Source organism: Dipodomys merriami, unplaced genomic scaffold (assembly GCF_024711535.1).
Source record: "Dipodomys merriami isolate MVZ:Mamm:240054 unplaced genomic scaffold, mDipMer1.0.p SCAF_935, whole genome shotgun sequence".
NCBI classification, from domain to species: Eukaryota; Metazoa; Chordata; class Mammalia; order Rodentia; family Heteromyidae; genus Dipodomys; species Dipodomys merriami.
The window spans coordinates 23,840-46,091 of NW_027206552.1; the positions used below are offsets into that span (position 1 = coordinate 23,840).

Here is a 22,252-nt window from a genome sequence, read left to right on the forward strand (position 1 = left end):
CTGGCTTTATCCCATCCTGCAGTTCTCAGGTATTAACTGCTTCTCCGGGGTATTCCAGAAACTGGCAGGAAGCTTGACAATGCTGAAAGCCCTCCCCGTGACCATCCCTGCTTTTGCTCTCCAGCCGCGACCCTGATCTGGTCCTTGTGTAAACTCCCCACGTACCCCAGAACTGAAGCAGGCCTCGAGCCAGAAGTCCTCTGGGGGTGGCCCAAGCCTTCAATAGTCTGTCCCCCCAAGACTCATCTGTCAGGAAAGAGCTTTTCTAGGGTATGAGTTCAGGGCCTTAGTTCATAACGAATATACCCATATGCTGTGAGCTATAAAGACTTAAAAAATTAGTTTAAAATCATTTTTCTGTGAGTATGGGGTCTTGAACTCAGAGCCTGAGCACTGTCCCTTAGCTTTCTTGTTCAAGGCTGGCATTCCACCAACTGTCTTGGGGATTAATTGGAAATAAGAGTCACTGTAGCTGGCTTCAGACCCTCATCTTCAGATCTCGGTCCCCTGAGCAGCTGGGATTATAGGCATGTGCCACTGGTGTCTGTTGAGAAATTAGTTTAAAGCTGGGAAGGTTGTAGCCCCACACAATCTCTCCTCTTAATTTTCCACATTCTCAAACACGTTCACTTAGACCTGTGACGGAAGGAATCTGTGGTGTTTTGCTGCCTGTATCAGAGCACCTGGGAGTGAACATCTATTTCTTGATATTGGTCACAGATGGCGTTGAGGCTTGGAGAGAAGAGCCCCGCGCCCCCCTGCAGCTGCCACCCCGGGAAGGGGGAGCCACCGCCAGGCTGTCCTGGTCAGTGGGACTCGGTTAGACTTTCTAGGGGAGCTGGGGAGGGGAGACACACACAGTCAAGTTATAGCAGAGGAGAAGAATGGGTTCAGGGGTCCTCAAGGCCTGCCTGGCCCTGCTGAGCTGTGTGGTGCTGGACACAGCACCAGGCGCCGGGTTCTCTACTTCGCTGGTGGAGTCCCTTACTCAGCCCTGCCGGGTGCAGTTAGCAGCCACTTCAGGGCAAGGGCCTTTCTACGGCAGACGGGACTGGGGGTAAGGGAGGTGACCCCTCAGAGACTCTGGCTGGTGCCCCCAAAGGCTTCTCCAGACACGTACACATGCCACAGTCATGGTCCCTTCTGTCTCCTCCCTTGAGCGTTGCCTCTCCTCCATCCTCACTTCAGCCCTGGGCTCCACATCGAGGCTCAGCCTGAGATCCCCGCCTCCAGCTCTACTTCCAGAGACTTGCAATGAGTCTCAGGGCTGACCGGAGACTCGGGCCAAAGGCAGACTCCCCTGCAGGCAGTAAGTGGGGGCCAGGCCAGGCCCTGCCCGGGCCAACCGTTCCCACACTGCTACGAGTCAGTCACGTGCACAGGAGGATGAAGAAGCCACCTCCTGAGCCCACCAGGAAGACAGAAAAGCAGGGAAAGCGGCTATGGCCCGGTATGGATCCAGGAGGTGTGGTCCACTTCCCGTCCTGAATTTGGGCCTGGGCGATGAGTTCAGGGAAGACTTCTCCGTGTGGAGCAACAAGTGACCATTTTTATCTGCAGTGACAAAAACTGCAGAATGGGTGTGGAAAGTCCCTCTCAGGAGGGCTGGAGTCTGGGGCCTCACACAGCCCTGCGCCCCGGCCCCTCCACAGGCTTCCCAGGAAGGAACTGCAGCTCAGCCCGCCCACCCTCTCTCCCTTCTTTTTTCTTTCTTCCTTTCTTGCCTTTCTTCTCACCACCTGGTTATTTTGGAGACTGCCCAGGCTAATTTCAAACTAAGATCTCCCTACTTCAGCCTCCTTAGTAGATGGGATTTGAGGCATAAGCCACCAGTACTTAGCAGTCTTCAGATTTCATAGAGTGCCATGACTTTGGTGGGGTTTTTTGTTTTTTTGGTTGGTCATGGGGCTTGAACTTGGGGCCTGGGCGCTATCCCTCAGCTCTTCAGCTCAAGGCTAGCGCTCTACCACTTGAGCCACAACACCACTTCTGGCTTTTTCTGCTTATGTGGTGCTGAGGAATCGAACCCAGGGCCTCATGCATGCAAGGCAAGCACTCTACCACTGAGCCACCTTCTCAGCCCATGTTTGTGGACAACAGTGTTTGGACTCTGGTTCATTCAACAAGTGGTGTTTATTTGTATGCAGTCATTGTGGCACCTGAGCCATTTGTTCTCACAGGTGTAAGGAATCCATCTCACAGAGTTCATATCAACAGCAAGCAACAGGTGTCTGTGATGCCCACAGCTTTCCAGAGCCCCGGAGAGCAAGCAGGGAACAGAGCTCGGCCCCTGTCAGGTCCTCCAAAAATATCTCTGCAGTCCAGGTCTGTGTCTCTTCACTAAAGGACATGACAAAGATTAGGAAATGGTTGTGCGGGGCGGAGGGACGGAAGCCACCTCCCAGGCAGGTCGGACCCCTGAGCACACCGGATGGCGCTCCAGCCCCACCCCCTCAGAACAGCCGATGCCGACCCCCAGTGGGGCAGAAGGGCACTGGGGGCACCAGGGCGATGTGGGGTCTGAAGAACCCTTTCACTGGAGAAACCCGCCGGGGTCCCTGGAGCTAGAACTGACAGCAGGCTGTCCTGAGCTGGGGCCTGTCCTGAGCTGAGGCCTGTCCTGACCCTGGGCCTGTCCTGAGCTGGGGCCTGTCCTGACCCTGGGCCCGTTCTGAGCTGGGGTGTCTCCTGACACCCCTATGGGTCTGCTCAGGGAGCGGGATGGCAGGTGTGGATGTTGGCGCCCCCGTGTGGTGGATGGCAGGTGTGGATGTTGGCGCCCCCGTGTGGTGGATGGCAGGTGTGGATGTTGGCGCCCCCGTGTGGTGGATGGCAGGTGTGGATGTTGGAGCCCCCGTGTGGTGGATGGCAGGTGTGGATGTTGGCGTCCCCGTGTGGTGGATGGCAGGTGTGGATGTTGGCGCCCCCGTGTGGTGGTTGGCCCGCGGCTGCACATACCAGCGGCAGGCACTGTGCCAGGAACCCGGTCCGCGGCCAGCAGCGCGAGCGGCTGGACTCACCCATCTGGATGCAGCACAGGCTCCAGCACTGGTTGTGGCTGCTGCACAGGTCTCTGTCGGGCTGCGGGAAGGCTGGGTCAGGGGGACCGAGGCCAGCTCCCCTGGGCTGCCCTCCCCCGGCCCCCTCCCCCGCAGCCCACCTTGCGCCAGGCCACGCACTGCAGCATGGTCTTGGTGGTGCAGAACGTGTCTGGCTGCCTGCCAGTCTGCACGCAGCAGTCGCTGTAGCAGTCCTTATGCCTGGAGCACCGATGTCCGTTGGGCTGCGGGAGTGGCCACATCAGCTCCAGATGCTGGGTCCAGGCCAGCCTCACAGCCCCCTCTCCCCGGTGGACCCCCTCCCCCACCAGACCCCCTCCCCCGCCAGACCTCCCCCCCCTCCTCCAGGCCTCCCCCCCTCCTCCAGGCCTCCCCCCCTCCTCCAGGCCTCCCCCCCTCCCCCGCCGGACCTCCCCCCCTCCTCCAGGCCCCCACCTTCCGCCAGGCCTCCCCCCCTCCTCCAGGCCTCCCCCCCTCCTCCAGGCCTCCCCCTCCTCCTCCAGGCCTCCCCCCCTCCTCCAGGCCTCCCCCCCTCCCCCGCCGGACCTCCCCCCCTCCTCCAGGCCTCCCCCTCCTCCTCCAGGCCTCCCCCCCCTCCTCCAGGCCTCCCCCCCTCCTCCAGGCCTCCCCCTCCTCCTCCAGGCCTCCCCCCCTCCTCCAGGCCCCCACCTTCCGCCAGGGCAGGCACTGCTGGAAGAGGTTCTTGGTGGTGCAGAACTTCTGCCGGTTCAGGCTGGTGCGCACACAGCAGTTGGTCTGGCACTCGGAGTGCTGTCCGCAGGCCTCCCCATTCTCCTACAGCGGGGCTGGGGTGACCCTGCTGCCACACCCGCCACCCCGGCCCCAGAGGCCTCAGCCCCAGGCAGCTGCCCTGATGGTCGGAGCCCCGTCCCCCCAGTCAGCTGCCCCGACCATCGGGGCCCTGTCCCCCCCCAGTCAGCTGCCCTGATGGTCGGAGCCCCGTCCCCCCCCCAGTCAGCTGCCCCGACCATCGGGGCCCCGTCCCCCCCCCCAGTCAGCTGCCCCGACCATCGGGGCCCCATCCCCCCAGTCAGCTGCCCCGACCGTCCGGGGCCCCGTCCCCCCAGTCAGCTGCCCCGACCGTCCGGGGCCCCGTCCCCCCAGTCAGCTGCCCCGACCGTCCGGGGCCCCGTCCTCCCCCCAGTCAGCTGCCCCGACCGTCGGGGCCCTGTCCCCCCCCAGTCAGCTGCCCCGACCGTCCGGGGCCCCGTCCTCCCCCCAGTCAGCTGCCCCGACCGTCGGGGCCCTGTCCCCCCCCAGTCAGCTGCCCCGACCGTCGGGAGCCCGTCCCCCCCAGTCAGCTGCCCCGACCATCAGGGCCCTGTCCCCCCCCCAGTCAGCTGCCCCGACCATCGGGGGCCCGTCCCCCCCCCCAGTCAGCTGCCCCGACCGTCGGGGCCCTGTCCCCCCCCAGTCAGCTGCCCCGACCATCGGGGGCCCGTCCCCCCCAGTCAGCTGCCCCGACCGTCCGGGGCCCCGTCCTCCCCCCAGTCAGCTGCCCCGACCGTCGGGGCCCTGTCCCCCCCCCAGTCAGCTGCCCCGACCGTCGGGAGCCCGTCCCCCCCAGTCAGCTGCCCCGACCGTCGGGGCGGGCACTGCCCCAGCCAGGCCTGGCACTGTGGGCTGTGTGGGGAAACGTCTTGGTCAGGGAGCCGCCGGGGGGCGGGGGGGGCAGGCTCACGCACTCACCTTGTGGGACAGGATCGCAGACCCTTTCCTGCTCTGCAGGGACGTGGGCGCCTCCTGGGGCAGCAGCAGCCCCAGCAGCAGCAGCAGCAGCATCCCCGCCGCACCAGCCATGGGGCCGCAGCCTGTGGGGCACGGACGGCGTCACCTGGCACCCAGGCCTCACAGCTGTCCCATCCCTTTCTTTTGCAAAATAGGTTTTAACTAAAACAATAAACTTTATTTTTGGAACAGCTTTGAGCTACTTGAGGAATCACACAGAAGATACAGATCTCTACACAGGGCTCCCTTGCCGGCTCACTTCACACTGGCAGGGCGTCCGCTCGCCAGACACAAGGCCCTCACAGCCAGGCTGCGTGCTCGTGCAGGACTTGCTGGGTTTGGGCAGATGCAGAACGCCACGCTCACCAAATCCCACTCAGTGCCACCCACTCGCCCACCGCTGCAGCTCCTGGCAACCTCTTCTTGTCCTCAGTTTGGCCTTTGCCGGATGTCATGGAGGTACAACTGTAGAACCTTTCAGACAGGCCACTTTCACTTGGAAATATGCAGCCAGGTGTCCACTATGACTTTTCCTGGTCTGACAGCTCATTTCTTTTTTAACATTGAATGGAAAAAGACTTAATCCTTTCTCTGAGTGAAGCGTGCCTTTCCTAAATTTAAAGAAGAAGATCAGCTGTATCAAGTTGACCCGCAAGTCTTTCTCATCCAGACCTTGCTGCTCCTCTTGGAGAGGCCTTCCCTGACCCATCGAGACAAAAACCTGTGATCCTAGTTGCTCAAGAGACTGAAATCTGAGGATCAAGGCCCAAAATTCCCTGATACACTTCTGGCTTTTTTTTCTGCTTATTTGTTCCTGAGGAATCAAACCCAGGGCCTCAGGCATGCAATGCAAGCGCTCTACCACTGAGCCACCTTCCCAGCCCCAGGATTGTGTATTTCTAAAAACAAGTGTTTGTTCATTTTAGTAAGCAGTTTTGGGGATCAGACTGTCCCCTTGGGGAACGGGGTGCCAGCTGATGCTTGGCCCTATCCTGGGCCCTGAACCAGGGTGGACAATATCCTCTCAGATGCAGAGCCCGGCATGCCAGCAGGGGCCACCAAATCTGGGAAGAGAAACTGGTATAAGATCCTGGAATGGGGAAGTGGTGCTGTGGCTCAAGGCTCTGTGCCTTGAGCTGAAGAGCTCTGAGCTCCAGCCCAGAGTTCAAGCCCACGACCGACCAAAAAAAAAAAAAAAAAAAAAAAAAGATCCTGGAATGGGCTTCGGGAAGAGGTGGCTGAGGTGGAGGACCAGAGCACACAGGAGCTGGTACCACTGCACTGGCACCAGAGCCTGGAAATTCACAGACACCCCCTCCCCCACCCTGTGTCCTCGGACCCCGCAGGCCGCCTTAGAGCAGGGGTGGTGAGAGCCCCGCAGAGCTGCTCTAGTGCACGGTGTCCTCTGTGGACTTAGGTTATCTTTATTAGAATCTGCAGAGAGAAGAGCCAGTCCAGGCAGTGCAGATCAAAGGCTGGGAAGAAAGATGCCGTTCCCAGGCTGCGCCACCCCCGGCGGGGGACAGAAGCTCCCAGACAGCGGCCGACCTGGAGGTCCTGGCCCACCAATGTGAAGAGGGAGCTGTCCGTGGACCCCAGGGGTTTTTTGTGGCCTGTGGCCGTAAAGATGGGACAGCGGCCACGTGGGTGGAAGTCTGTGGCAGCACTGACGCAGCAGACAGACCTGGAAGGAGATTCTCCCCGCATGCGGCAACCTAGGTGAGCTACGAGGCCATGTGCTACACGGAGGAAGCCAGCGACGCACGCATAATACCTGTAGTTCCACTTAACTGAGGTCTCTAGAGTCATCCAATCTGCACCGCGGTAGACGCCCCTGTGCCCTCACCATTGTGAAATGGTCAGCTTTATGTGCACTGTGTTTCATGAAAATGGGCCGACGCCGTCAGCAGTGCCTGAGGCAGAGTCTGCACTTGGAGAGCCTTCAAGCTGCCCCTCCCATCCAAACGGCCCTGCGAGAAGGCTCTCCTTTCTAGACGACCACAACCCCTTAGAGCACACTTCTCTTTTCATTTTGCACCAGCCTCAGCTTGATCCAAAATGATCTCAATCTTCTAGACGAAAGTGGGATGCCAACAACATCACAAGTCTCAGTTCCTGCCGCGCGAGATCAGCTCAGCAACAAAATAGGGTACCACCCACAGGGCACCCGGCCGCCAGGCTCAGCCGGGACTCTGAGCTCCTGGTACCCCTGCTGGTGACCTCTCAGATGCTTATATCCAGAAAGCGACTCCCCCCACAGTCAGGGGGGAAGGTCACCAAGCACTTGGGGCGCACGGTTATTTCCCAAGCCATTAGAAGGGGAAGACCCACAGCCCTCACACCAGGTCACTGGGATCACCCGAGAACACAGTGGCCTTACCTTCTCTCAGGCCCACCTGCTCCTCTGTGTGAGCATAAGACCAGCCCTGCTGCAGCTGCCAGAGCAGACACCGGCCTGGCACAGAGAGACCTTAGGTTAGCTGGGGGCACAAGGTGGCTCGCGGCCCCCACGCCGCAGCCGAGCGCGCACAGCCACGCCAGCACACACACCCCAGGGGCCCCGGCCACCTCCAAGTCTCTGCAGCAATTGCCCGGAAAGGCTGCACGTGCCACGGATGGCAGCTTCCCTGGGTCCTGCCCCGTGTCCGAGGCTGCCAAGTGTGCTGCTGACCCTCCAAGGCACCTGTGGTCTGCTTGAGATCTGCAGGTGGGCGCGCAGTCCAGGGCCACGGCTCCGTCCCTGCCTCCGTCCCTCCATCCTGTGGCTTCTCCGACAGACACGCGCCGGCCCTTGCTTGCTACTTTTCTTCTTGTGTGAGTTTACACTGGGGATGAAAACCAGCCTTGCAGATGATAGGCAGGCGCTCTACCACTTTAGCCAGGAACATGGGCCCGGAAGGTGCTCAGCGGAAGAGCGCTCGCCTCGCATGCTCGAGGCCCTGGGTTCGATTCCTCAGCACCACAGAAGCAGAAAAAGCTGGAAGTGGTGTTGTGGCTCAAGTGGTAAAGCGCTAGCCTTGAGCTGAAGAGCTGAGGGACAGTGCCCAGGCCCAGAGTTCAGGCCCCACGACCAGAGAGAGAAGAGAGAGGAAGGGAGGGAGGGAGAAGAGGGGGGAGGGAGGGAGAAGAGGGGGGAGGGAGGGGGAGGGGGAGGGAGGGAGAAGAGGGGGGAGGGAGGGAGAAGAGGGGGGAGGGAGGGGGAGGGGGAGGGAGGGAGAAGAGGGGGGAGGGAGGGAGAAGAGGGGGGAGGGAGAGAGAAGAGGGGGAAGGGAGGGAGAAGAGGGGGGAGGGAGGGGGAAGAGGGGGGAGGGAGGGGGAAGAGGGGGAAGGGAGAAGAGGGGAGAGGGAGGGGGAAGAGGGGGGAGGGAGGGAGAAGAGGGGGGAGGGAGGGAGAAGAAGGGGGGAGGGAGAGGGGGAGGGAGGGAGAAGAGGGGGGAGGGAGGGGGAGGGAGGGGGAAGAGGGGGGAGGGGGGAGGGAGGGGGAGGGAGGGAGACCCGACAGGTTAGGAGGGCGCGGGTGGCGCGGGCTGGGAGGGAGCCGCCCCACCCCGCCCCTGCCTCTTCCCGCACACGCGGCCGGCCGGGCCGGGGCGGGGCGGGGCGGGGCGGGGCGGGGCGGGGCGGGCTCCTCGGGCGGCGTCCGGCCGCGACCTCCGCACCGGGCGCCATGGCCGCCGCGCAGCCCGAGCTCCCCGGCGGGGCGGCCGCGGCGCGGGGCTGCTGGCCGGCGTTGCGGGGCTGCTGGTCGGCCTTCTGGGACTACGAGACGCCCAAGGTGGTGGTGGTGCGGAGCCGGCGCCTGGGGCTGCTGTACCGCGCGGCGCAGCTGCTCATCCTGCTCTACTTCGTGTGGTGCGTGTGGTGCGGGCCGGGGTGCGGGACCGCGGGGCCGCGAGGCCGGTGCGGGACGGGACGCGGGGCTGGGACCGCGGGGCCGGTGCAGGGCGCGGGGCCGGTGCGGGACGGGACGCGGGGCCGGTGCGGGGCGCGGGGCCGGTGCGAGACACGAGGCCAGGACGGGGCGCGGGGCCGGTGCGGGGCGCGGGGCCAGGACGGGGCGCGGGGCCGGTGCGGGGCGCGGGGCCAGGACGGGGCGCGGGGCCGGTGCGGGGCCGGTGCGGGGCGCGGACTGCGCGTGGGCCCTCGGGAGCCGCCGCCCGCCCCCGCCCCGCAGGTACGTGTTCATCGTCCAGAAGAGCTACCAGGACCGCGAGGCGGGGCCCGAGAGCTCGGTCATCACCAAGGTGAAGGGCGTCACCGCGTCCGCGCGCCGCGTGTGGGACGTCGAGGAGTTCGTGAGGCCGCCCGAGGTGCGGCCCGGCCCGGGGCGGAGCCCTCCCCCCGCACCCCCCCGCACCCCGCGCCCAGGCCCGGGGCGGAGTCTCCCCCCCCCGCACCCCGCGCCCAGGCCCGGGGCGGAGCCCGCACCCCCCCCCCCCGCACCCCGCGCCCAGGCCCGGGGCGGAGCCCGCACCCCCCCCCGCACCCCGCGCCCAGGCCCGGGGCGGAGCCCGCACCCCCCCCCCCCCGCACCCCGCACCCCGCGCCCAGGCCCGGGGCGGAGTCTCCCCCCCCCCCCCCCCGCACCCTGCGCCCAGGCCCGAGGCGGAGTCACCCCCCCCCCCCGCACCCCGCGCCCAGGCCCGGGGCGGAGCCCGCACCCCCCCCCGCACCCCGCACCCCACGCCCAGGCCCGGGGCGGAGCCCGCACCCCCCCCCCCGCACCCCACGCCCAGGCCCGGGGCGGAGCCCTCCCCCCGCACCCCGCACCCCTTGCCCAGGCCCCGCTCTCTGCGCCTAGGGGGGCAGCGTGTTCAGCATCATCACCAGGATTGAAGTCACCCGCTTCCAGACGCGGGGCACCTGCCCGGAGGTGAGGCGGGGCGGGGCGGGGCGGGGGTCGGGGGTCGGGGGGCGGGGGTCGGGGGTCGGGCCCGGCCCGCCGCGCAGGCCCCACCGACCGCCGTCTCTCCCCAGAGCCTCCGCGTGCACAACGCCGCCTGCCACACGGACGACGACTGCGCGGCCGGGGAGCTGGACCCGCTGGGGAGCGGTCAGCGGGGAGGGGGGGGCTGGGGAGCGGTCAGCGGGGGGGGGGGGCTGGGGAGCGGTCAGCGGGGAGGGGGGGGCTGGGGAGCGGTCAGCGGGGGGGGGGGGCTGGGGAGCGGTCAGCGGGGAGGGGGGGGCTGGGGAGCGGTCAGCGGGGGGGAGCTGGGGAGCGGTCAGCGGGGGGGGCTGGGGAGCGGTCAGCGGGGGGGAGCTGGGGAGCGGTCAGCGGGGGGGGCTGGACCCGCTGGGGAGCGGTCAGCGGGGAGGGGAGCTGGGGAGCGGTCAGCGGGGGGGGCTGGGGAGCGGTCAGCGGGGGGGAGCTGGGGAGCGGTCAGCGGGGGGGAGCTGGGGAGCGGTCAGCGGGGGGGAGCTGGGCCCGCTGGGGAGCGGTCAGCGGGGGGGAGCTGGGGAGCGGTCAGCGGGGGGGAGCTGGGGAGCGGTCAGCGGGGAGGGGGGGGCTGGGGAGCGGTCAGCGGGGAGGGGGGGGCTGGGGAGCGGTCAGCGGGGGGGGCTGGGGAGCGGTCAGCGGGGGGGGCTGGGGAGCGGTCAGCGGGGGGGGCTGGGGAGCGGTCAGCGGGGGGGGCTGGGGAGCGGTCAGCGGGGGGGAGCTGGGGAGCGGTCAGCGGGGAGGGGGGGCTGGGGAGCGGTCAGCGGGGAGGGGGGGGCTGGGGAGCGGTCAGCGGGGGGGGCTGGGGAGCGGTCAGCGGGGGGGAGCTGGGGAGCGGTCAGCGGGGGGGGCTGGGGAGCGGTCAGCGGGGGGGGCTGGGGAGCGGTCAGCGGGGGGGGCTGGGGAGCGGTCAGCGGGGGGGGCTGGGGAGCGGTCAGCGGGGGGGGCTGGGGAGCGGTCAGCGGGGGGGAGCTGGGGAGCGGTCAGCGGGGAGGGGGGGCTGGGGAGCGGTCAGCGGGGAGGGGGGGGCTGGGGAGCGGTCAGCGGGGGGGGCTGGGGAGCGGTCAGCGGGGGGGAGCTGGGGAGCGGTCAGCGGGGGGGGCTGGGGAGCGGTCAGCGGGGAGGGGGGGGCTGGGGAGCGGTCAGCGGGGGGGAGCTGGGGAGCGGTCAGCGGGGGGGGCTGGGGAGCGGTCAGCGGGGGGGAGCTGGGGAGCGGTCAGCGGGGGGGGCTGGACCCGCTGGGGAGCGGTCAGCGGGGAGGGGAGCTGGGGAGCGGTCAGCGGGGGGGGCTGGGGAGCGGTCAGCGGGGGGGAGCTGGGGAGCGGTCAGCGGGGGGGAGCTGGGGAGCGGTCAGCGGGGGGGAGCTGGGCCCGCTGGGGAGCGGTCAGCGGGGGGGAGCTGGGGAGCGGTCAGCGGGGGGGAGCTGGGGAGCGGTCAGCGGGGAGGGGGGGGCTGGGGAGCGGTCAGCGGGGAGGGGGGGGCTGGGGAGCGGTCAGCGGGGGGGGCTGGGGAGCGGTCAGCGGGGGGGGCTGGGGAGCGGTCAGCGGGGAGGGGGGGGCTGGGGAGCGGTCAGCGGGGAGGGGGGGGCTGGGGAGCGGTCAGCGGGGAGGGGGGGGCTGGGGAGCGGTCAGCGGGGGGGGCTGGGGAGCGGTCAGCGGGGGGGGCTGGGGAGCGGTCAGCGGGGGGGAGCTGGGGAGCGGTCAGCGGGGAGGGGGGGGCTGGGGAGCGGTCAGCGGGGAGGGGGGGGCTGGGGAGCGGTCAGCGGGGGGGGGCTGGGGAGCGGTCAGCGGGGGGGGCTGGGGAGCGGTCAGCGGGGGGGGCTGGGGAGCGGTCAGCGGGGGGGAGCTGGGGAGCGGTCAGCGGGGGGGAGCTGGGCCCGCTGGGGAGCGGTCAGCGGCCGGTCGGTGTCCGGGGCGGTCGGTGTGGCGGTCGGTGTCCGGGCCGATCCCCGGCGTCGCGTCCGCCCCGCTCACCGCCCCGTCCGCCGCAGGCCTCCGCACCGGGCGCTGCGTGCCCTACTACCGCGGGGCCGCCCGGACCTGCGAGGTGGCGGCCTGGTGCCCGCTGGAGGACGGCGCCGCGGCCAGGTGCGCCCCGCCCCGCCCCGCCCCGCCCCGCCCCGCCCCGCCGCGCGGCCGCCCCGCCGCGCCCCGCCCCGCCCCGCCGCGCCCCGCCCCGCCGCGCCCCGCCCCGCCAGGGCCAGGTGCGCCCGCCCCGTCCCGCCGCACCCCGCCCCGCCCCGCCCCGCCAGGGCCAGGTGCGCCCGCCCCGTCCCGCCGCGCCCCGCCCCGCCCCGCCCCGCCAGGGCCAGGTGCGCCCGCCCCGTCCCGCCGCGCCCCGCCCCGCCCCGCCCCGTCCCGCCGCGCCCCGCCCCGCCCCGCCCCGCCCCGCCAGGGCCAGGTGCGCCCGCCCCGCCGCGCCCCGCCCCGCCCCGCCAGGGCCAGGTGCGCCCGCCCCGCCGCGCCCCGCCCCGCCGCGCCCCGCCCCGCCCCGCCCCGCCCCGCCCCGCCAGGGCCAGGTGCGCCCGCCGCGCCCCGCCCCGCCCCGCCCCGCCAGGGCCAGGTGCGCCCGCCCCGTCCCGCCCCGCCGCACCCCGCCCCGCCCCGCCCCGCCAGGGCCAGGTGCGCCCGCCCCGCCGCGCCCCGCCCCGCCGCGCCCCGCCGCGCCCCGCCCCGCCGCGCCCCGCCCCGCCGCTCGGGGCCGCCCGGGGGTGCCCGGGGGTGCGGGGCCGCCCGGGGGTGCGGGGCCCGGCGGGCGCTGGGGCTCAGCCGTCGGTGCCTCTCAGCCAGTTTCTGGGCGCCACGGCCCCCAACCTCACGGTGCTCATCAAGAACAGCGTCCGCTACCCGCGGCTGCGCTTCTCCAAGTGAGCCGGGGCGCGGGGGGGGGGGGGGTGTGTGCGCGCGTGTCCGTGTGTCCATGCGTCCGTCCGGTGGCTGCGCTTCTCCACGTGAGCCGGGGCGCGGGGGGGGGGGGGTGTGCGTGCGCGCGTGTCCATGCGTCCGTCCGGTGGCTGCGCTTCTCCACGTGAGCCGGGGCGCGGGGGGGGGGGTGTGCGTGCGTGCGTGCGCGCGTGTCCGTGTGTCCGTCCCGCGCGCTGCAGCCGCCCCTCCGCCCCCAGGGGCAACCTGGCGGGCCGGCGCGGGGACTACCTGAAGCGCTGCACGTTCGAGCGGGACCGCGACCCGTACTGCCCCATCTTCAGGCTGGGCTTCATCGCGGACCAGGCCGGGGAGAACTTCACGGAGCTGGCGCACGGGGTGCGGGCGGCGGGGGCCGGGCGGGGGTCGGGGTGGGGAGCGGGGGCCGGGCGGGGGCCGGGGTGGGGAGCGGGGGCCGGGCCGGGGTGGGGAGCGGGGGCCGGGGTGGGGAGAGGGGGCCGGGCGGGGGCCGGGCGGGGGTCGGGGTGGGGAGCGGGGGCCGGGGTGGGGAGAGGGGGCCGGGCGGGGGCCGGGCGGGGGTCGGGGTGGGGAGCGGGGGCCGGGCCGGGGTGGGGAGCGGGGGCCGGGGTGGGGAGAGGGGGCCGGGCCGGGGTGGGGAGCGGGGGCCGGGGTGGGGAGCGGGGGCCGGGGTGGGGAGGGGGCCGGGGTGGGGAGCGGGGGCCCTGTGACCCTGTGAAACGCCACCTCCCCTCCCCCCCTCTGACCTGCGCCCTCCGCCCTCCCGGCCTCCCCTCCCCTCCTGCTCCCCTCTGACCTGGGCCCCCCGCCCTCCCGGCCTCCCTGCAGGGCGGCGTCCTGGGCGTCCTCATCAACTGGGACTGTGACCTGGACCTCTCGGAGGCCCAGTGCAACCCCCAGTACTCCTTCCGGAGGCTGGACCCCAAGCACGCGGCCGCCTCCTCCGGCTACAACTTCAGGTGCCGGCCGTGCCCGGGGGCAGCAGGGGACAGCAGGGGCCCCCGGCTGCGGCCCCAGGACCAGGGTCGGGAAGCCTGGACACGGCCCCTTGTCCCTTCCACCCTAGGTTTGCTAAATATTACAACATAAACGGCACCACCACCCGCACGCTGGTCAAAGCCTATGGGATTCGAATCGACGTCATTGTGCACGGACAGGTGCTGGGTGCTGGGTCCCTCCCTGCGGGGTGGGCCCCCTGGCCCCCCATGCCCACGCCAAAGGTCTAAAAGCAAGCCTGTCCTCCACAGGCAGGGAGGTTCAGCCTCATTCCCACCATCATTAACCTGGCCACCGCTCTGACCTCCATTGGAGTGGTAAGGGGCCCGTGTGTGTGCATGTGTGTGCATGCGTGCGTGCGTGTGGGTCCTTCTAGGCTCTTAAGCACTGGTGTCTGCTGGCCTTAGGGCTCCTTCCTTTGTGACTGGATCTTGCTAACATTCATGAACAAAAACAAAGTCTACAGCCGTAAGAAATTTGACAAGGTGTGTACGCCAGGCCCGGAGGGCCAACCTCAGGACAAGGAGCAGGGCTAGGCCTGTCCCCACTTTGTCCCATCCAAGTGGACACTCTTGGCCAGCATGTACGGGAGATATTCCACCTGTGAGCACCCCCAACAGGACCCCGCACCCACAGACCCCAAAGGTTAAGCCCAACTCGGACCTGCCTGGGCCCACTAGAGCCCAGAAACAGCCGTAGCTGCCCCGGCAGCTACGAGGACCTGCACACCCCAGTAGCCAAGTGTCTCCGTGTAGAGGAGGGAGAGCCCTGTGACCTCCAGGCGTGCCTTCCCCCCTCCCCGGGGGCCACAGGCACGGGCCGGCTTCCCAGCCCTTTCCTGCTCCCTGGGCCTCAAGTGAGAGCAGAGTGCCCCCCACCCCCGCGCCCGGGCCTCCCATGTTTTATAACTGCTCAGACCTTTTCCTTAGCTAAAGCTCAGATTCCAATAAACATATGACAAAAGACCCTCTGGCTGCTTCTTGGGGAAAGGTGTGACCCCAGGAGGGCATAATGCAGGGTGTACCTCTAGACAGGCCAAAGGGGACTGGGCAGACTTGGCGATGGAGAGTAGGCGCAGCTAACGCCAGGGCTGGAGGACAGTCAGGTGCTGTGTCCTTGGCGGCTGCCGGGGGGCAGTGCTGCCTGGGCAGACTGCTAGCAGCCCAGAACTTGGTTCCCAGGTGCGGAAGCACACCTGGGCGGTGCTGTGCTAGACTCCAGAAGGCGTCCCGTGTACCAGGCCAGCGCACCGGGTCTCAGGATGCCCAGTGGGAGCTCCTGGTCTTGACAGCGAGTGGAGTTTGCAGGTAGCTTAAATGCTCTCACCCCCCGCCCCCCAAATGGCTTCCACAGGTCACAAACACCTGATCTCTTTGGGTTTAACACAGGTATAGCTCTAGTTTTGCAGAAACCAGTCTCTCTAGTTGGATTCCTGGACACAGCTAGGCTCTGGTTTCTTATTTCAGCGCCTCTAAGCTGGTCTGAGTGAACCCAGGCCTGTTGGCGCCAGGGGCTGTGCGGAGAGCCACTGGGCAGCCTTGTTGGCTCCCCTCCCCCATCCTCTCTGCTTCTGCTTCCAAGAAGCCTGGTGAGCCAGTTACTTCCACCCCCCCTCACCGCCTGATCTGATCTGCGCTCCACTCAGAGGTCCCAGCTCAGTCCACATCCCAGGCAGGCCAGTCCTAGTGGTGTCCAATTTCTCCCCACAGATGCTTCTAGAGACTAAAGATCACAGTACAGACAACACTGGCATTCTAAGCTACTGCAGGGTCTTCCAAGTGAGCTCATGTTGTCTGTCTTCTGAATTTGTGATATACACATTTATCTAGTGCCCTGCTAACACTGGCCTAGGCCAGTGAGGAAGTGAAGGCCAAGGACCATGTTTAGCTGAAAGTGAGGCGTGTAGTCTCATTTCCTGAGATTGATAAAGGGACCTGACCTGAGGGGCACCAAAGGGGACCCGGCAGGGACCAGGAGGGCTCATGGTAGCTACGTCAGCTACCAGGGTCAGCCCAGCCAGACTTCCAGGCTTTACTGTGGACGTATGGAGCAAGCAGACACCCCCTGTGACTGCTCTGAATGGGTCCAGGGACAATGAGAAGAAAACGTCTCCTGGTATCCCCCCCAGATTTTGGATCTGTACTTCCTGGGAAGTGACTCAAATCCTGTTCTCACAAGGCTGCAGAGAGGAAACATTTCTCCATAGAACAAGTGCGATTCCAGCTCCCGGAGGGCCACTTCGGCACCCGTCCTCATCCACTACCTTACCTCAGGCCCAGTCAGGCCCTGAATGAGGCAAGAGAGCTGGGATGGGGCCAGGGTATTCTGGAAGGACTTCCTGTCACCTAGCAGGGCACAGAAAGCAGATGCCTGAAGCACGTTTATTTGTGGGAAAAGACCTCTTAGATGCTTCTTCCCTCCGCTCAAGACGTGCTTCACAGACGTCTGTTGATAGAGCCACTCCCTACTTCTGTGCTAGCTCGTGCCCCATCTGAGCTCCCTGCATTGTTCATGGCCTGGACTCTGGCCTGGAGTCTGGACAGTCAGGTGGTCAGGTACACAGCCACTTGGAGCACAGGGTCCCTGACGCAGATGCCAAGATGATGTCCTCAGCATGGGCTTGCTAAGAGCTGGACAGAGGACCTGTATGCAGTAGCCACTCCAGGGTCTCCTGGAGGTATAACATGCCATAGTGCTGGGCAATGTTCTGGAAGATTCCAATTTGTTCCATGAAGATCTGTGGGAACAAAGAGATAGAATGATGCTGGTCCCACCTAGAGAGGAACAGCGAATAGCATGTATTGTAACAGAGAGAACCACCCACCTGAGTGTGGATGGTGAGGGCGAAGTCTCCTGCACAGCTGCAGTACTCAGGCATATGGGTCTCCTTCACACCACGACACTTCAGGCAGATCTGAAATGAGGGAGCAGCACCGTGAGGCTCAGCTCATCATCAATCCGGCCATGCTGTGGCCCTGGGGCTGTTGAGGAGGAATACATCTCCTTGTGTAGTGCGTTCTCTAATGGCGCCTGGGCATGTCCTGCAGGCTTTTGCTTAGGGGTCCACAGCAGGACTGTCTTGTGGCTGGCAACACTACTCTGCTGCTGCTCTCTGAACTGTCGCTGTGCCGTCTACTTCTCTCTACTGGATCAAGTGCCACGAGGCTGCTTCTGCCCACAGTGCAGGTGCCAACAGACGTTGACAGAAGGAGTCGGCAGGGCACGTGGGCAAGAACACTCTCCTGCAGCACTGGGCCCCCCGAGCCCCGGCCCACTGAGGGAGCTTACAAGGTCCTGCAGAGTGAAGGCCATCAGCTTCCTCTGCAGAGCTTCTACCAGGGCTGACTCAATGGCAGCTGAGTCGTAGGCAGCCTGACAGTTGGAGCAGAACCACTGAGGAAGAACGGTTCCATCCTAGAGATCAGGGAGGGGTAACCGGTCAGTGTGCGGGGTGGACACACCACACACCACCACAGTTGGCAGCATTTCCAGTAGGGGGTGCTGGGGCCAAAGGAGAATCAGCACTTATGACTGCACTCCGTATCGACCGGGAGTGCACCCATGCTGACCATCACGCCAGCACTGGGGAACACGACAGCCACGTGGCCAAGGGAAGGGAGCAGGTACAACTCACAGGAGTGAACACAACAGGCATGCGCTGCATGGCTGCCCCACCTGTCTGCAGGCTCTGCCCTATCAGCAAGGGCCTGTCTCGGCTTTGCAAGTGCCGAGCCCAACCTGAGAGAAGGAGGCGTCTTTGCACAGGTCCAGGTCCCGGCAGAAATTACAGTTGTGGCAGATCACCTCGGGGAGCACGTAGGAGCGGCAAGGGTCTCTGAACTGCGCTTCCTCGGAGAACTCGCCAACGTCCACCAAGCGAAGCAAGTCTCTGCTCAGCTTGTTCACCTGGTTTGTGATGTTTGTGTCCAAAGACAGTACCTGTGAAGACCACAGCCCATCAGGGAGCATCGCCCAGGGCCCCCGTCCAGACTGCACCCCTCACACCCAGGCCCCCTCCTCCCCTCTCCCTGCCCTCCTTCCAGACTGCAATCCCTCCACCAGGACGCATCCCCCAGCCTCTCCCTGGCCTTAATTTGCCTGGAGCCGCTCTGTTGGCTCCTTGTCTCTCAGTATCACTTAGTTTCTTCTTCAAACCCCTTGGACTATCAGGGGCCACTGTTTCTATGTAGTACAAGTTCCCTGCTGGTGGGTGGAGGATTCACTACGGAATTTACCATTTATCAAAAGAGATACCACTTAGTCTACACAGTATCTTCCAGAAGTTAAAGAGTAGGGGACCCCGACTCATCCTACAGGCACTAGCCATAAACACTGGCAGAACTCACCAATATACAAAAAAGTACGCAGTTCAGAAACTGACCTGCACAGAAACGGACAACCAAGTTTTGAAAATGATGCAAAGATCCTTCAGTAGAAAAATCTGGAATCCTCAGCTTACAGCACGCACATAGCACAAAGATGAATTAAAAATGGACCACTGACTCAGGGTAGAACCCAAAATGATAAGACTTGAAGAAGAAAACTAGGAAAAAAATCTCTGTGCCCTTAAAGCCCCAACTACTGAGACATGACACCAGAGACATATATAATAACATAAAGGCATATATAAGGGACTTTCAAATACAAAACAAAACCACAAAGAACTTTCAACAGCAAGAAAAACAAAGGGGCAAGAGTGTAGCTTAGTGGCAGAGCACTTGCGAGTGTGGGCAACGTCCTAGTTAGATCCCAGCAGCACAAACACAAAAATTCCCCCAATTTTTAAAAATGGAGATGGGCTGGGAAGGTGGCTCAGTGGTAGAGCACTTGCCTTGCTTGCCTGAGGCCCTGGGTTCGATTCCTCAGCACTACATAAGCAAAAAGAAAAAAGCTGGAAGTGGCACTGTGGCTCAAGTGGTAGAGCGCTAGCCTTGAGCTGAAGAGCTGAGTGACAGCGCCCAGGCCCAGAGTTCAGGCCCCACGACCGGACCCAAAAAAAAAAACAAAATAAAAATGGAGAAAAGATTTGGACAGCCACCCAGGAAATGGACAACCAAACCCAGGAAAAATTATGCTCTGCACCATTATGCATCAGAGAACTACAAATCAAAGCCATGAGATTCTACTACACAACTATTGGAATAGCTGAAACTTAAAGCCATAATAGCACGCTCTGGTAGAAGGCATGGAACTCTAGTCATATACTGCTTATGAGAGTACAGCACCGCAGCCACTGCAGAAAAGTCAAAGTCAAAATACACTTTCCATACTACTCGGCAGTATGGAAAAAAAAAACAAACACTGAAATTTATGTCTACACAAAGACTCAAAAAGTGCGTGTAATTGATGTCTTTCCCCTGGAGAAGGGGCCAGTGCGGGCGCTCCTGTACCACACACTACCACTCAGCAGGAGCTGGCCCACTGAGTGCATTCTGCAAGGGGAAGAAGTCTACGTAAGGTAGGGTACGTGCCTATGACATTCAGTGTCTGAGCCCTGAGGGGATCAGGGCACATTCAAGTGCAGATAGTGCTGCAGCATGATATGGCAGTTCCACTCACTCTGAAAAGCCTACAACTGTGACTGACACAGACATACTCCGGGGCAGAGGACAGATCAGAGGCTGCCAGGGAAAAGTAGCAAATGCTCTACCTCTAGATTCTGGTAGAAGGATAGTGGTCATGTGCCTTGTCAATCTCACAAATGAACAACTATTTTAATAAAAATAAAGCATTTTAAAGCAAATGGGACTTAACAGTGAGCTGAGAACGAACCAACCTACCTTTTTTCCTTTCCCTCTCTCTCTCCCTCCCTCTCCTTTCTTTCTTTTCTGGAAGTACTGAAGTTTGAACTCAGGACCTTACATTTGCTAGATCGATGGTTTAACATTGAGCTACAACCTGTGTGCTAGGCACATTTCTTCCCCACAATCAAACCTTAAGCAGTCACATGATCTTTAGCAATCAGGTGTGAAGGCTGAGCCGTTCAGGTAGCGTGATGGCCAGTCTACGTGCTAACAGGGATGGCATGTGTTTACTGTCTGGTAATGTGAGTCCCTCACTGAACTTCAGACCTGCCTTTCCTCCTATGGTGTTGGAGCTCAGCCGTGGTTCTGTGCTGCTTCCTTTGTCTTCTGCCTGTCACAGCTGTCACTCACCCACCAGCTCCAGGCCCTCGGAGGCCTCCTCTGCACAGTCTGTGAGCGGGCTGCCCTCCTGGTGCACTGTTGGTCCATGAGGTCAGGCCTTCTCCTGTCTTGTCACATTGGAGCCCAGTGCCTCAACAGCATGTGACAGGGAAATGACCCACGCAAGTGGAGTGACTGAGGGACACAGGTGGCTCTCACCTTGCAGACATATTTGATGAACTCCAGAGCAGGGTTATTGAGCAGCAAGTGTGAACCAGGCAGGACAGGAAACATCTCTGAGGGCTCAGTTGAGTTCCGAGAGCCTGTGATTTTCTTTTGAATCTTCTGAGTGATGGTGAAGAAGCTGTGAGTGAGCTCGTTTGCCACATAATCTTGAGAGAAAGTGATCATTCCTGGGAGAGGTTAAGAGTGCAGAGGGAAAGATTTGACACTGGGAACCTTCCACCCATCAGAGATGCGTAGCAGGGTCAGGTCACGGCACAGCAGGGACTGTGTGACTGACAGGATGCTCACCAGGAAGGGCTCCCGCTGCCACCTCGGGCTCCTGGGAGAATTGGCTGGCCCCCCTCCTCCTCACAGGGGTGCTGCCTGGGGCACTACGCCTCAGCTCATCCTTCATGCTGTGGTACACAGCCACGATATATGCTGCAAAGAGAGACAGACAGCGTGGCTAAGAAATGCTCCAGAACCCAAGGGAGCCCCAGGGCTAGTTTGCTAGCTAGACATGGCTGAAATGTCAGGTTTAGAAACAGCTTTATTTGCCCTCAGATAAACCCACAAGAGGGGAACTTGCTGGTATCTGAGTTCATGCTTAGAAAGAGCAGTGGAAGCCGGGCGCTGGTGGCTCACGCCTGTAATCCTAGCTACTCAGGAGGCTGAGATCTGAGGATCGCGGTTCAAAGCCAGCCCGGGCAGGAAAGACCGTGAGACTCCTATCTCCAATAAAACCACCAGAAAACTGGAAGTGGCGCTGTAGCTCAAGTGGTAGAGCGCTCGCCTTGAGCTGAAGAGCTGAGGGACAGCGCCCAGGCCCAGAGTTCAAGCCCCACGACCGACAAAAAAAAAAAAAAAAAAGAAAGAGCAGTGGATAACTTCATACTGGACAGTGAACAAAAGTGACTCCCTTCAGCAGCAGAGACTATTGCCTGAAAGGGCCTTGGAGCCCACATACCTGCAACACTTAGACAACTTGGAAAGACTTAAGGAGGGAGGTAAAGATATAAGTAATCAGTACAGCTGTGGGGTACATTCAAACACGTGTGTGTGTGTGTGTATCTGATGACAATTTAACTTACCATGCTCAACATTATTTAACGAATGGCCCTGAGTTACAAAGGGGTCTAATTTATATGCTCCTCCTATAAGCTAGGTAACTTGGTTTGCAAACACCAAACAAGACCCCTTAGCAAAAAGTGAGGCTCCAGAAGCCAGCATTGGGGCTGGCTTTGTTACCTGAGTGTATGCACAGTCCCGCCCTCCCTCTCCCTCTCCCTCTCCCCTCCCCCCCACAATGTATGCCACTGTGCTACTGGAAACAGACCTTGGGAGAACTGGGAAGGACCCTGGTGATATCCCCGGGGAGGCTGCTCCTGTGGCCTCCAAAAGGACTAAAAGGAGGTCAGAGACCTCCATTGTTTCTGTGATGGACCCCTACACTAGAGCCTTCCTTTCCACATCTCCCTTTTTCTTTCTTTCTTTTTTTTTTTTGTGGGTTGTAGGGCTTGAACTCTGGGCCTGGGCGCTGTCCCTGAGCACTCTACTGTGAGCCACAGCGCCACTTCCGGTTTTCTAGTGGTTTATTGGAGTTAAGAGTGTCACAGACTTGCCTGCCCGGGCTGGCTTTGAACCGTGATCCTCAGATCTCAGCCTCCTGAGTAGCTAGGATGACAGGCGTGAGCCATGGCACCCGCTACATCTCCCAGCCAGAGCTACTTTCATTAACTCTCATTCAACTGCCCCACCACCCTGGCTCTGGGCTTACCTGAGATAATCATGAGGAAGTAACTTTGGCAGGACGCAGCCTGTGGCAAAAACTGCAAAATATTCCAGTTGCTTTCCAGTAAGTCTTCCACCTCGGATTCTTCCACCCCCTCCTCTTCCTCTTCCTCTTCCTCTTCCTCCTCATCCTCCTGCTTATCCTTAGCTCCTTCCCCAATCTGGGAGTCTTGCTGTAACAGACACAATCCCAGTATGCACTGTGGCATCAGCACTCAGTGGCAAGACACTTGGTCACAGGACCAGGGTCTTATCAGCACTGCGAGAACCAGTGCTCTGCACTTGCTGGTCTTGAGTGGTTGGTGGACTATGATTCTCATTTGCCTTCTCTCTCTCTCTTTTTTTTTGGCCAATCCTGTGACTTGAACTCAGGGCCTGGGCACTACCCTGAGCTCTTCAGCTCACAGCTAGCACTCTACCATTTGAGCCACAGCACTACTTCCAGCCTTTTCTGTGTATGCGATACTGAGG

At 63.3% G+C, this 22,252-nt stretch overlaps 3 protein-coding genes across 6 annotated transcripts in view; 1 reads left to right on the top strand and 2 right to left on the bottom strand.

Annotated features, from left to right (window-relative positions):
- Positions 1 to 2,114: 2,114 nt before the first annotated feature.
- Positions 2,115 to 7,260, bottom strand: LOC138821740 (leucine-rich colipase-like protein 1). The gene is made up of 6 exons (XM_070014131.1): positions 7,189 to 7,260; positions 4,770 to 4,891; positions 3,729 to 3,854; positions 3,161 to 3,283; positions 2,959 to 3,081; positions 2,115 to 2,340 (listed from the first exon to the last, which is right to left on the bottom strand). Exons 2-6 carry the CDS (start codon positions 4,878 to 4,880, stop codon positions 2,338 to 2,340), a joined length of 486 nt encoding a protein of 161 aa, XP_069870232.1. The 5' UTR covers positions 4,881 to 4,891; positions 7,189 to 7,260; the 3' UTR covers positions 2,115 to 2,337.
- Positions 7,261 to 8,475: 1,215 nt separating this feature from the next.
- On the top strand, positions 8,476 to 14,591 carry LOC138821747 (P2X purinoceptor 2-like). Its single transcript, XM_070014145.1, has 11 exons — positions 8,476 to 8,660; positions 8,983 to 9,118; positions 9,610 to 9,681; positions 9,786 to 9,861; positions 11,735 to 11,831; positions 12,530 to 12,610; positions 12,866 to 13,004; positions 13,473 to 13,603; positions 13,711 to 13,801; positions 13,892 to 13,957; positions 14,048 to 14,591. Exons 1-11 carry the CDS (start codon positions 8,476 to 8,478, stop codon positions 14,174 to 14,176), a joined length of 1,203 nt encoding a protein of 400 aa, XP_069870246.1. The 3' UTR covers positions 14,177 to 14,591.
- Positions 14,592 to 16,002: 1,411 nt separating this feature from the next.
- Positions 16,003 to 22,252, bottom strand: part of LOC138821746 (DNA polymerase epsilon catalytic subunit A) — a 46,616-nt gene continuing 40,366 nt past the window's right edge. For 3 of the 4 annotated variants that reach the window (XM_070014140.1, XM_070014143.1, XM_070014142.1), the window contains exons 43-49: positions 21,768 to 21,954; positions 20,300 to 20,431; positions 19,985 to 20,178; positions 17,379 to 17,579; positions 16,929 to 17,054; positions 16,465 to 16,554; positions 16,003 to 16,377 (exon numbers count right to left, since the gene is read on the bottom strand). In XM_070014140.1, coding sequence (XP_069870241.1) covers positions 16,264 to 16,377; positions 16,465 to 16,554; positions 16,929 to 17,054; positions 17,379 to 17,579; positions 19,985 to 20,178; positions 20,300 to 20,431; positions 21,768 to 21,954 — 1,044 coding nt within the window. In that variant the 3' untranslated portion in view covers positions 16,003 to 16,263. The remainder of the gene's footprint in view (positions 16,378 to 16,464; positions 16,555 to 16,928; positions 17,055 to 17,378; positions 17,580 to 19,984; positions 20,179 to 20,299; positions 20,432 to 21,767; positions 21,955 to 22,252) is intronic. The other variant, XM_070014141.1, reaches the window with a different exon arrangement.